The sequence below is a fragment of the Sceloporus occidentalis genome, unplaced genomic scaffold, assembly GCF_023333645.1.
Source record: "Sceloporus occidentalis isolate IW3139 unplaced genomic scaffold, rSceOcc1.0.p SCAF_4, whole genome shotgun sequence".
Lineage (NCBI taxonomy): Eukaryota > Metazoa > Chordata > Lepidosauria > Squamata > Phrynosomatidae > Sceloporus > Sceloporus occidentalis.
This window is the reverse complement of record NW_028316984.1, coordinates 67013363-67027767: the sequence shown is the minus strand read 5'-3', so window position 1 is coordinate 67027767 and position 14405 is coordinate 67013363. Positions and strand designations below refer to the sequence as shown.

Sequence of the window (14405 nt, the reverse complement as noted above, 5' to 3'; positions counted from 1 at the left end):
TTAAGATCTATCTTTTTCTTTTTTTCTTTTTTTTGCTTTTTTGTTTTACAAAAATATATTACAGCTTCATTCACTTAAGACCTACCCTGGCTACAGTGTGGCATTATATATAACTAGGCACGGTATTTAATGTTTATCAGTGCTGGAGATTTCGTTTGCATCTCTTCACTGGTTTTGGGGGGTTATAGTTGTTCCTAAATATTAAATTTAGATGCATCTATTCAGATCCAGGGAGAGTAATTCTATAAAGTTATATTTGTGAAAGGAAAAATAAACAATATCCACAATATATGTATATATGCAGTTGCTTTATTTTTTATTTTTTAATAAAAAATTATTCTAAAAACTGTAACACCAGGCTGTTTTTAAAAGAATTGCTTGTACCACCTTGTCCAATGCTAGTTTTCCCCTAAACACTGTCAGCAATACAGTGTCTCTATCAACTGGACATGCGTACCTTGTCATACTGACAGATGGTTGCCACTGCTATATGGCACACTGTTCAGTCTTCTGGCACTTCAAGGCAACAAAAGGAATCCAGGTCAATGAGAATGGATTTTGAATATATCAGGGCAGCTTTGGGTTAGAGATATGAAGAGCAGATGGGGCACTGGCTCTTTGTCCTTTATGTGCAAACAGAAGCCCATGCCTGATGGCCAAGTCTCCCTTTAAGATATTGTCCCCCAGCACAGCATTCTGCCCGTCCATTGGAGGAAGCGCTGAGGAAGCAAAGCAATTGCCAAGTACTCCATATTCTGATCAGTCAACTGTTCCATTGTAGGTCCTGTTAAGCTTGTTGAATGTGAAATCTAAGCTGTGTGTAGAAATCGGCTTGCGGTAAAGAGGGTTTGAAGCCTAGAAAAAGGAAAATCATATAAACAAAATGATACTCTATACGTTGAAACCTGCACTCATAACATACTGCTAATAAAAGCCATTAAAATTACGCTCTAAAGACATCCCATTTATCTTTCCAAAGAGTTATTTGGTTGGTCTCTGGCAACACTATCCTGTGCCATACCAGCCCGGCCAGCTCCCAGGGGTCAGGGAAGAACGTTTTCCCAGAATCTCTGAGAATCATACTTACATTGTACCTGTCATTCTTGGTCCCCCACACCTCCCCCCCACCAACCATTGGAAGGGAGGTAAGACTGGCCAGTAACACAATACTCAAACAGTATGACAGACCATTTCTGATCACTTCTGAATTTGATATTTTTCATAGTCAAAAAGCCCCCCCCCCCAGTTCTCAGTATAGAGTATTTATGTATTTCTTATCTCAATATATTTCAAGCATCCATGGTTTAAAAATATTCAAAAATATATTTATTCCAAAAGTAAACCTTGATTTTGCAATTTTACATAAGGGACACCATTTTACAGTATGTCCTGCTTTTACGCAAGGATTTGTTCTGGACCCCCCCTGTGTAAAAAAAAAAAAGCACATATGCTTGAGCCCCATTACAAATAATGAGGCTTGTGCTTGTGGCGGTGCACAGCAGCGATGACATGGGCGCGCAGACCATTTCTTCCAGCGTATTCTGAAAGCAGCGTATGTGATGCAGGTGCACTGTATTTTGCCACTGTACTGTATTTAATGGGATTTCAGCATCCATAATTTTTACTATCCACGGAGAGTTGTGGAACCAAACCCCAGTGGATAACAAGGGCCAATGTATTTACATATTGCAACTCTGAATATTTACACCTTTTCAGGCTCTTTCTTCCGTTACCTTGTAAACCATTCTTACCATTTCATATCTTGCTCGGGAACGCTCATTTTGGAATCTGGCAAATTCCCGCCTGTCATGAATAGTGACCAGCAGTTTCCAAATCGCCAATAGGATAATGCCCAGGAGCACGATGCTGCCTACCACAGCTAGTAAGATTATCATGGCATCAGGGGCTGTACTACATTCTGATAAAGAGGAGAAACAGGGCACCAGTTATTATCAGCAGAGACCTACAAAACATTTAAAACCAAGAGGAAAACAGAACCAACAGTGCAAATTAATCCCTGAAGTTTGCACAACTAAATCTACAATAATGTGAAAAAATTAGAATTTTACAGATTCAAAATATAATTGTTACTGTGCTTGAAAACTATCCAACCCAGAGATGGGGAACAAGTGGTACTCAAGATGTTGGACTCTAGGCTCTGTGCTTCTTAAGTCTTCTGATGGGAATCATCATTTTGCCCCCCCCCCCCCCTCCCATGCTCCAGAGATTGGAACTGTATTTTTTTCCATTGGCTGCAATTTTTTTCTTTCCACAGATGCACAACTTTTGAGTAACACTGATCTGGCTGATGGGAGCTGGAGTCCAACATTCCCTAGATATGATATAATTTGGGATAAAACCATTAACTATTAGTGGATTAATATATCTCAGTCCAGCAAGGGTGTATACTTATCCATGCACTGTTAGATGCATTGAGTTACACATAGACATGAGTCTTGCATTGGCAGTTCTAACAGCCATGGTTTGCATAAATGAAGCTCTTTTGGGAAGTGTTCAGGAAAGAGGAGGGGTGAAGGGCTGGGTCTAGCTCCTCCACTTTCTAGCAGAAAAGTAGGATCATTAAGATTCTGGCTTTTTAAAAAAACACCCATGTATATATGCAGCTTCTGCTGCTGGTGAACTGGGTTGGGAATTATGCTTATCACACCCCATTACATCTGAATTCCCACCCAACTAGGAATACTGGGGAAGAAGTGACTACTAACTGGACTGCTTTGTGTGACTTTTACTTTTAAATAGCCATTGAATCAAAACCATAATGTGCATTGTTTCTAGAGTACCAGCCGTTTTCTATTAATCTCACAGTAATTCCAGGGTGATACTGCGTTGTGCTGGAAGTTACAGCAACATGGGAAGGACTGTTCCTTGGACTGGAATTAGAAGGAAAGCTTTCCATGCTGTTCATTTGGCAATCTTACATACTTATTTCTCATAATGTAATTTTTTCTTTTAAGAACATGAAATCTTTTCAGGAGTAGAAATGGATCTTTTTGATCTTTGGTTTGATCTCCAACTGTAAAGTCTACTTAGAGTAAGCATCAAGAAATGAATTTGCAGCTACAATAATTCTGTATTTTGAATTAACTAAATTCCTTTTCACTCTGGTCATAGTTATGTGTAAGCCTAATAGGCATATGGATTGGGTGTGGATTCTGGTGGAGTCTATAAGTTCCAATTGTTTCACATTTTATAAATAATAATAAAACATTTTATGTTCTGGCAACAATGTGTGAAAACTGAGGAAAGGTGGTCATGTTATCCCCTTCTGGTGATCTGCAGATGTCCCTTGTGCTGCTCAACAATCATTCACCTTTCTCTTCAAAAACCTATGGGTCATCCCTGTTGCTCTGAGCTAAAAAATTTTAAAATCCCAGTGAGAGTTATCTAAATGCGTAAAATTTCTCTCCACCCCCAGCCAACTTAATAAAAGCTATAGGAATACATTCATTATAGTGAGACACACTTATTTAGGGATCATATCCAAAATAACCCTTTTTAAAGCTGAAACATCAAATAAGCTTTCTGTGGTGGTAAAGAAATGTTATAATAGAGTTTGCCTTATTGATTCTCCTTGTCTCGTCTATATGGACTTGCAACAACAACAAAACAGAATAACCACCTGGTTCCTTGAGAACAGTGATATTGGTTTTTCCATTGATAAGTTCTGAATATGTGAACTTCATTACACAGTCCTTCACTGGGTAGGCACACAGCACTGAGTGTGGATCATCAGTTTCTAGAATAAAATTAAGAAAATTCAGTAGGTCTTTTTGCAACATAAAGACATAAAAACTTTAGTATATTTCAACATACTCTGAACAGTATTTCAAACTATCGTTAGACCGCTCTTGAAAAAACCCTCCCTGGACCCCTTGGACATGAAAAATTATAGGCCTGTTTCTCATCTGCCATTTTTGAGCAAGATGATTGAGAGGGCAGTTGCTCTTCAGCTCCAAGTGGTCTTGGATGAAGCTGATTTTCTTGATCCATTTCAAACGGGCTTCAGGACTGGGTATGTGGTGGAGACTGCCATGGTCACTTTAACTGATGACCTTCGTCTAGCCATCGACAGAGGGAGTGTGACCCTGTTGGTGTTGCTAGACCTCTCAGCGGCATTTGACACAGTAGACCACGACATCCTTCTGGAACGCCTGAGAGAGTTAGGAATCGGAGGCACTGCGCTGCAGTGGTTCCGTTCCTTCCTCTTGCGCAGGTTCCAGAGGGTGATGCTTGGGGACAGTTGCTCTTCAAAAACAGAGCTTAATTGTGGTGTCCCTCAAGGCACCATCCTGTCCCCAATGCTATTTAACATCTATATGAAGCCGCTGGGAGAAATCATCCGAGGATATGGGGCTGGGTGTTATCAGTATGTTGATGACACCCAAATATATTTTTCCATGTCCCGGTCATCAGTGACAGTGACAGATGGCATCTCACCCCTCACCGATGTCTTCAGGCAGTAATGGATTGGATGAGGGAAAACAAGGTCAAGTTGAATCCAGATAAAACGGAGGTACTTACAGTAGGACCCCCCAACCCAGGTATTGGGCTGCAACCTCCAGTCCTAGAGGGGCTCATGCTCTCCTCGAAGTACTGTTTTCGTAGTCTGGGCATGCTTGTTGACCTGTCGCTTCAGATGAGGAATCAGGTGAATGTGATGGTCAAGAGCACCTGTTATCAGCTTCGGCTGATACACCAGCTGCACCCTTTCCTGGAACGGGGTGACCTCCAAACTGTAGTACATGTGCTGGTAACCGCAAGACTTGATTTTTGCAATGCGCTCTACATAGGGCTACCCTTGTGCCTAGTCCGGAAACTCCAGTTGGTACAGAATATGGCAGCTTTTGCTGGTCAATGACCGAATAAACTTTATTACATATGGCAGCCAGGTTGGTCACAGGAACAGCAAGGAGTGACCATATAACACCAATATTGAAGTCACTCCACTAGCTGCCTATTAGTTTCCGGGCACAGTACAAGGTGTTGGTTATCACCTTTAAAGCCCTAAATGGCTTGGGCCCAACCTATCTAAGGGATCACCTGCTTCTATACAATCCGCCCCGTACACTCAGGTCCTCTGGGAAGAATTTACTACAGCCCTTAAAGACCAGGTTGATGGCGACCTCCCAGAGGACATTTTCTGCAGCCGCTCCCAACTTATGGAATGGCTTACTGGACGAGATCTGTCAAATTACCAATCTAGAGACTTTAATAAAGCCATTAAGACGGATCTCTTCCAGCAGGCCTTCCCAGAATAAAATACTCAGCCACGAATAAGACTTCCCATCTATCGAACTCTGTCCATGGTCATTGGATTATACGGATTTTAGAATGTTAGTTTTTAATCTTATATTGTTTAATCTTGTTTTAAGGGGGGGCATTATGTATACGGATGCATTTTAACTTGTACGCCACTTTGATTGCCTGGCAAAAAGTGGGATAGAAATAAAAATGTTATTTATTTATTTATTTATTTAAACTATAATGGCTCCAGATAATTTGCTGCTCCATGTTTGTTTTGCCAGGCATTTGTTCAGTCTACTACAATATGTGTTTAAAATACTCATTATTTTGGCCTCAGACATGGAAGACTATGTTGGAATTCTTGTTCTTGTGGGACTCTGGCTCCCTTTCAGTATGGGAGGCTTCCTATGTTGGAACATATGGAGCATATTATAGAACATTTCAAACATCTAAAATTACATTTTAAAAAATGTTAACACAGAATGGGTGGAAGAGTTGTCCAACCCTATTGCTTAACTTCATGCCGAATACTTTAGAAATTCACAGATAATATACAACTTCCAAGATTCACAGAATCATAGAACTGGAAGAGATCCCAAAGGCCATCAAGTTCAACCCCCCTGACATGCAGGAACTCACAAAGCACCACCAACAAATGGCAATCCAACCTCTGTTTAAAAACCTCCAAAGAAGGAGTCTCCACACTCTCTGAGGGAGTCCATTTCCACTGTCAAATAGCTCTTACTGTCAGGAAGTTCTTCCTAATGTTTAGCTGGAATCTATTTTCCTGTCATTTGAATGCACTACTCCATGTCATAGTCTCATCCTTAACATGGCATCCCTTCAGAATTTTAAACATGTCTATCATGTCACACCTCTTAACCTTCTCTTCAAGCTAAACATATCCTGCTCCCTAAGTCAGTCCTCATTGGGCATGGTTTCCAGACCTTCCACCATTTTGGTCCCCCTCCTAGAATCATAGAATAATAGAGTTGGAAGAGACCACAAGGGCCATCCAGTCCAACCCCCTGCCATGCAGGAAATTTCAGTCAAAGTATCCCCGACAGATGGTCATCCAGCCTCTGTTTAAAGACCTCTAAGGAGGGGGAATCCACTACACTCTGAGGGAGTGTGTTCCACTGTCGAACAGCCCTTACTGTCAGGAAGTTCCTCCTAATGTTGAGGTGGAATCTCTGGACAAATCTCCTCTGGACAAACTCCAGCTTGTCCATATCCTTCTTGAATTGTGGTGTCCAGAAGTGGACACAGTATTCCAGGTGAGGCCTGACCAAAACAGAATACATGGTACTATTACCTCCCTCAATCTAGACCCTATACTTCTAATGATGCAGCCTAGAATCGCATTGGCCTTTTTTTTTTTTAGCTGTCGCATCACATTGTTGATTCATGTTCAACTTTTGGAGTGCAAATGAAAGGCTGGTATGTCTCTACTGAAAGAAGAATTATACAGTATGTCTGTGAAAAAAGGCCAAGCAAAACTAAAACTTGGAAACATTTCTTTGAAAGAGGAAGTTTCATTTCCTTCTACTGATCTGCACTGAGGAAGTAATTGTCTAGAAATAAGCTTAGTGTTGCCATTCATTTTAAGGAGTAGGAAAAGCAGGATTAAATATTCAGCATTGAAAAGACTGCTGATATGTATTATAGAAATATGTGCCGTGACAGACACACTGACAGAGGTCAGCAGGCAGCAGCATAATGGTTTACAAAAGTGTTAAGAGAAATGTGAGAAACTGGAGATGAGCAAGTAGTTTAATATCCTCAGATTGGTTTCAGTTTTTCTCATCCAGGTTTGGATCCTTTAAAAAAATCCTACTTAGCCCCTTGACAGAAGAAAACATCTGGTTTCTAATTCTAGCACTGACAAGATACTGCACAACCTTATTAGTATTCAAAATATGTATACAGTCACCTCTCCTTTTTCACTGGGGATCCGTTCCAGACCCACTCACAAAAATGGAGTTTCACATATATTCAAGCCCCATTGGCTTGAATATAGGTGTGGGTGCGTGAGGGTGCACAGGCATGTGCCATGGGCATGCACTGCATTTATTCTCCCTCCGTTTGTCCCTCGTGCATAAGCGAGAGACGCGAGTCCAAAGACCGCAAAAATGGAGAGAGGACTGTATATCTTTTACTTTCCATTGCAAATAATGGTTATGGTTACCAAAAGAACCAGTAAAAAAAATTCATAATACAGCCAGGCTATATTTAAATATCTGAAATATCAGTAAGCAGTGGCATAAAAAAATGTCTATCCGACTTAACCTACCACCCACATTTCTGTTGGCATATTTGAATGGACAGACAGGACTGTATGGGAGAAAGAAGTCCTTGGGGTAGTCTTCAGCAGGTTGCTTTCTGACTGTTCCTGTGTCCCTGTTTCTGTGTGTTTCTAAGAACCCAAGATTTTCCTTCATACCAGTTAAACATTTGATTTCTTGACAGACATAAGTCTATCACTTCAATTAACTTTTGTCCCTCAGTGAACTCTTTTCCTTGTGTATGTACAATTTCAAACTAAATCACCAGCAATTAATAGGAATAAAAGGTATACAGATATTAGACTAAAAAAGAAATCGAGGGATATTTTCCCTGCCAAATATCTTAATTGGATAATACCATAGGCCACTAATTGTTACAATATCTTGAGATGTGAGTATTATTTTAAGGATGGATTGGGCAAAGATCCACTAGGTTCTGACAAACCTTGTAGGTTTTGCTGGTTGTTAAAGATTTCTTTCAAAGAATGCTGAAATAAATGGACTTTTGTAGTCTCTCCATGCTGCCGTAAGCCATACAATGCTCACATTTGCAACTGAAGGAAATTGGAGGAAATAATTATTTTTTCTTAGTAACAACACTGAGCATTAGGAAAATGCAACTGGGTTCACAAATGAAGCTTTATTGTGGGATGGCAGGGAAGAAGATGCTTTGATCTCACACTACTCTTGTTGCATCACTCCTGCTGGATCACTTCAGTAGCTGAGGCTCAAATGCATTTCCTCTAAACAATTTGCAATGGTTCATTTTAAACTTAATTTTAAAATGTGTTTTTAAAGAACTACATCTCTTATTTAAAGTTACAATTGAAGATCTAGGAAAAACAAAACATAAATTACTGCCATGAGAAAGACACAAAGCATGATGGTGAGAATGTCAATGGACCGCATGCTTTGTGTATTCATTTTTTCCCCTCAACTTTTATCTCTGAACACTCCACAGCCAACAGTCTCATTCTGACTGCAACAATATGACTGCAGACAAAGTGGAGATGTTATCAAAACCGCAATCCATCTACAGTATTAGCATTCCAAAAATGTGCTGAATGGTTTTATCTCCAGAATTTGTTGGAAAGGTCATTTTCAAAAGCAAGGTTAATGTTGTAGGAGAAATGGGAAGAAAACTATGGGATGGAAATGTGAAGGAGATGATGGTTTTATTATTTATTTACTAAAGTATATTCTGCCATGCATCATTAGTTTTAAGCATTCTTCTAGTGGGCTGTATAAGGACAAGCCACCTCCATGAGAATGCAAAGGTTCATCTAGAAGAAAAACAATCATATACTTAACCATTGTTTGTAATGTATGTTGTGCCACAGACAAATAAAATTAATATGTACTTCATAAGAAAACAAAAACACTATGGAGGTTTGGGGCTCCAGACCTAGATGAGCCTATTTTGGAGAACTTCCAAATCAAGTGGGACTTGGATCCATGCAAACATGCACAGGATTGCTCTGTAAACATTCTTTTATGGTGCCATACATAGATATCATGCAAAACTGAATCCCTCACTTGTGCTGTATAATTAAACTTCCTGTTTGTTCCTTTGACTATGTCACATATCATTTCATATGGCTACTGATTCTTTGCCATTTCCCCGTAACTATCAGGAAACTAGATTCTGTGTTTTGTCTAAAATGTGCCCACAGAAGCTATAGAATCTGTCTCCACAGCAGACCTGCCAAGGAGCCAAGGTTTCAACTGAACTCTGTAACACTAGGCATACAGGCAAATCGCTTCCCAAACATAGTTCTCGCACAATTTGTAATTGTTCTTTTTGCCCAAGAGGAGCCTTGCATGCAATTCAGCACAATATTTGACTAAGTTATCTCTGCAGAGCTTAAACATGTGAGTTTGGAAAGAAGTTTCAATCGAAAACTGCATTTTAGGGTTATCTGTATGTATGTAGTTATCTGAAATTAGCTTTTTGTGGATGGTAGACATCTGTATTTAAGAAGTCAGAAATGTTGCAAGTGGCAGTTTCCAGTCTGAATCACTGTTAAAGTATGCTACCGCAAAACCTCCATTGGTATTTTTAATACCACTGTTGAAAAAAGCTGGACTTTTTTTCTGAAGAAAAGGAAGGAGAGCTGATAGCAGAGTAGCACATGTAAATAGCAAAAAGAAATGTCAAATACAAAAGATATTAACAAGTTGATCACAGACATGAGATGAGGTTGTGTTGCAATATTTGGACTGATACTCCTAGACTGACGGGGAGGACGATGTGAGCCAAAGCAGCAGATGCCACAAATATGGCTGAACAATCAACAGCTGGGATAGTTTCCTCTATACATACACGCAGGGTGAGAGGGAGGAAGACATGGAATGTGGCAATATGTTTAACACGACTGAGTTGCATTACAGGAGATATCATAGCTTAGAGGCTAAAGTACTTAGAAGCACAATATTAGAATGGACACAAAGGTCATCCAGGCCAACTGTATAAAGCAGGACCATCCATACTGCAGCTGCACGTAGTTATATCCAACAAAAACGAACCTACACAATCCAAGAACTGGTGAATATGTGCCTGAATACAAGATGTCATATACTAAGTCAGGTCACTGTCTCCATCTAAACAAGTATCCGGCTCTGCGCAGCACAGAATCTCTCCAGAGAATCTCTTTGCTTTGTCACTTGATATTCATAACCCGGAAAGACTAGCATTTAAAGCTAACAAAGTATCTTATAAACTTCACACTTAGAATGAGCACAATTTAACAAAAGACTGAGCTGGTACTGACAGGAAGGAAGTGTGGAGAAGAATGTGTTTTTAAGAATGTTTTAAGTTGGTAAGGATGAAGGTTAGAATAAGAGAGAAGGAATAGAGGAGAAGGAAGGAGAAGGCAAAGAAGGATTGTTATTCTCCATATGGAAGATGGTTGTGTAGTGAGAATTGGAGGGATGAGTAAAAAGAATAAAAAGAACAACAAAAGGAATATTCAAGAATGGGAATTATAAGAAATTGGAAAGGAAGTAGTAAATATGAATGAATGTATAGGAGTGGATGTATTGGTTTAAAATATGATAGAATATCTGTATCCGAATGTAAATATGTGTGTTTGTATTTATGTTTCTGTTCTGTAAGATGTGTGCTGTTGTACATGCATAAATGTTTAATAAAAATATTTAAAGACCAGAACACTGGAAAGAGAAGGGAGTAAACAGCTCAAAATGATTCATGCATATGAGCTGAGGGATGTGGGAAGTTCATCAGACATTCTCATAAACTCTTACTTATCTGAGTTGAAGCCAGTGGGTCCTTTGCTTACACCCCTGGATAATATTCTAGCATGGAATGATGAATCTTCTCTGCATAAAGGGCTGTTACAGGAAAAATCATTCAGGCTGCTAGCAAGTGTAGTCCAAGTCGTACATGCACAGAATCACTCCTTTTTCTGACACTTATTTCAGTCTTCTCAGCTCTCTTTCTGTCTTCTGCATTTGTATCTTCCCCTCTTTTCCTGTGACCCCTTCCTTACTACTCCCCCTCTCTCCGGTGGTCGTCCATACCTGCCATCTTCCTTCAACCAAGCTGCTTGCCCAGCACAGATCTTTAGCTTTATGTAGATCATCCCAGTATATGGCAGATAGGAGGAAGTAGCAATTAATTGGCTCCTTCCTTAAATCACCATTTGGAATCTGCTTCAATTGATCTTACCGTCTAGTAAAAAACATGGTAAATTTGCAGGCCTCACATCTGCCTGTGCCAGTTGTGTTGGTTTTGTGGCATCCTATCCCTTTTCAACTTCCTTTCTTATAAGGTTATTTTATTTTTGCTTAGAAAAGAAATTCTTTCATTCCTGTAATCCTTTTTGCTGTGCGTTGTTGCACTTGTTTTGTTTTCTGTTAGTCCTATTTTATAGTGACCTGACCAGGATCTTGTGTTAGAATACCAATAATCCTCTATCTGTGCCAGAAACACTGGATACAATACATCCAAAAAATGTCTACATTTTAAAGAAGCATTTTGAGTTCCCCTTTATAGTAAGCAAGATATTTTTATAATTGAGTCTTAGACATGTAGTGATGATTAGCAATATTTGCTTGAGCTGTAGGCTCTGCCTTGAAAGTACTTACTGAGAACATCCACCCATGTAATGATCTCATCCCTGCAGTGTTTTTGACAGGTTTGGTTGTCGGCCAGTCTTCCTGAGTTAAACAGCATACACTCAATGCAATCCCTTTGAAAGAGGAACCAGAAGAGAGCAATCAGTGTAGCTTCCAATCTCGCTTGCATTTCAAACATGAGGACCAGGCTCCTCTTCAGAATTAAACTTTTTTCTTCTGTAGCAATTACAAAGCAATGTGGATCATTTTGACAAATAAACCAATACTTCCCCACCAATATGTAAGGAGAAGCTCTTCTAGCTCAATAAAGTGTGTCACTCTTAGTGAATCTATTGCACAAACTCGATTAATTTCCTCTTCGGCTCAGCAACTAGGATGTGGAGATAGGCCATAGCTCAGTTGCCAAAATTATATTCAGCATCAGCCCTTCTTTAATTTTAGCATTAACTGTAAAACAGCAATGGCACCTCATACAAAAGCAAGTACACTGCTTCTAGGATCCAGTGCCTTTTCCAGTTTCATAAGCAACATATTAATTATCAGTGGCTAGTGACATTCATGCTGTCCATGTATCTGGCACCTTTGGGTTAAAGATTAATAATGCATTGGCTTACAGCCAATGGAACTTTGAGGTCAACATAATTTAAAACTATCCTCAGAGAAGGCTCTTTGGTTGTTTTCTTCCTAAGTCTGCTTGAAGTAACTCATTTGGACTATTAGATGTTGTAGTGAAAGTTATCTGAGCTTGAGCCTCTCTGTAGGCATCCTTATAAAAGGGTGAAGAGTAAGAGAAATTACTTTATAGATAATTGCTGGGAGTCCCACATGTTGCAGAATATCTGCTCTTTAATCTTTGGAAATTAATATAAACAGAGCAGAGAATTAAGGTACAGCTGCTCAAGACTGAATCAAACTGGTATGACTAACAATGATAGTGCAAGTTCCTTATGCTAATTTTGCATTAAAATAATGATTCTTTAATATTTTTCAAAGTACAATAGAGAAAATATAATTACCACACCACACATTACAGTGCCATCAATTTCCTGTTTTTCTGTCAGTTACACTAGGAGTGAGTAGGGAAGGGCTTAAAAGTCTTGAAGGCCTGAAACAATGTGATTACAAAAAATAAAAATAAATGCAAGCTATGTAGATACTGGATTACAAGTGTAGCCTTGGAAAAAGACTGTGTGAGCCCAAGAGTGTTGACTTCTGACAAGTGAATCTGCTAAGCCTCTTAAGCACAGATCCTTCCCAGTTCTATTGCCAGAGAGTCTTTAGCCAGCAAAACCATGAGCTTGAGACTTAATACATGCAAAGCCTATGTGGTATGTTCTTCTCTACAATAAGCTGTGACACACCATTCCTGCATCTTCATGTATAGTGATGGGTAGACACTAGCATGCCTCAAGTACCCCAAATGAGATGCTGTCATCAACTTGCCATTTCAAAGCACTGCGCTTTACCTTGTTGGCACAATACCTTTTTGTGCTGCAGACGCCGGGGCAGGTGGGACATTTCTCACAAGTCTCCCCAAAGGCACCAGGTTCTGTGCACTGACATTTCCCACAGATGCAATTGCCTCTGCCACTGCACATTTGGCCATCATTGGAAAGACATCTGTCTGTTTCTGTTGAGCAGTTACAGTTGTCCCCGACAAAACCACGGTGGCACTTGCATTCGCCACAGTTGCATTCTCCATGACCTAAAGACAGTTTAAACAAAAACAACTTCTCATTTGCACTGACAATGAATTTAAGGGTCCATAAGGCAACTCCAAATTTTTTTTAAAAAATGAAACTGAATCCAGACAAGACAGAAATGTTTTACTATTAAGGGTTCTAATCTAGGGCTGGAGGTGTGTTCTGTTACACTCTTTCTGAAGGACTATGTGCGCAGCTTGGGAGTGCTCCTGGGTCCATCACTCCAAATGTCTGCCTAGATAGATGCAACACTCAGGAGTGTTTATTATCAGTTCCAGGCTGTACCCTTTCCGAATACTGGAAGACCTAAAGATGGTAGTGCACAAGCTGGTAACCTGAAGACTGGACTTTTGTAATGTGTTCTACATTGGACTACATTGGCTTTGGAGAGGAGGGCATCTCCAGCCAAAAGGCAGTGTTTGGGAGAGATTTTGATCATTGTACAAACTCAGTAGAGAATTCCAACCTCCACAATTATAAGAAAGGAACTTAAAATGGAATAAATTGAAATTACACCATGTAAGTCATGAAAAGGATGCCATCTGGATCTTTATTCAAGTGACATTCTGACAAGGCCATGAACTTTTCACTGTAGCATAAACAACTACTCTAGATACTGCATGATGTGCATGATGTACCCCTACACAAGACTATCACAAAAGTGAACAAAACAAAGGCTGTAAATACATTATAAGTTAGAAGAGCAACATTACACTAGAGGATAAATAAAGCAGGGCCAAAAATGAATTAAGACAAAACTGAGGGTGAAAGCCTAAATCCTTCCCAGTACCTAAAGAGAAAAAAATAATATTAATTTATCTCTCAGAGGCTGCACACAAGGTGGAAAATCTGTCTTGTCAGTATTGCTTCAGACTACACACTGGGGCTCACTTTACTGTCCAATCACAAAAATGAATGCATTGCTTCACACAGAAAACTTAACAACTTTTGCACTGTATAATGATATTTGGTTTTGGTATGGAGGTGCTGTAGCCTATATTTCAGAGGAAGGAACTAGGAAAACCACCTCTGTTAAATTCATGAGTCACATGAA

The 14405-nt window shown here is 39.6% G+C and overlaps 1 protein-coding gene across 4 annotated transcripts in view; it reads right to left on the bottom strand.

The window, feature by feature from the left end:
* LOC149313953 (integrin beta-5-like) overlaps window positions 1–14405 on the bottom strand; it is a 114676-nt gene continuing 100271 nt past the window's right edge. For 3 of the 4 annotated variants that reach the window (XM_089520227.1, XM_089520229.1, XM_089520230.1), the window contains 5 exons: window positions 13131–13353; window positions 11658–11761; window positions 3641–3757; window positions 1752–1918; window positions 1–855 (listed from right to left, as the gene is read on the bottom strand). In XM_089520227.1, coding sequence (XP_089376353.1) covers window positions 760–855; window positions 1752–1918; window positions 3641–3757; window positions 11658–11761; window positions 13131–13353 — 707 coding nt within the window. In that variant the 3' untranslated portion in view covers window positions 1–759. Of the gene's footprint in view, window positions 856–1751; window positions 1919–3640; window positions 3758–10814; window positions 10902–11657; window positions 11762–13130; window positions 13354–14405 lie in introns of those variants that run through there. The other variant, XM_089520228.1, reaches the window with a different exon arrangement.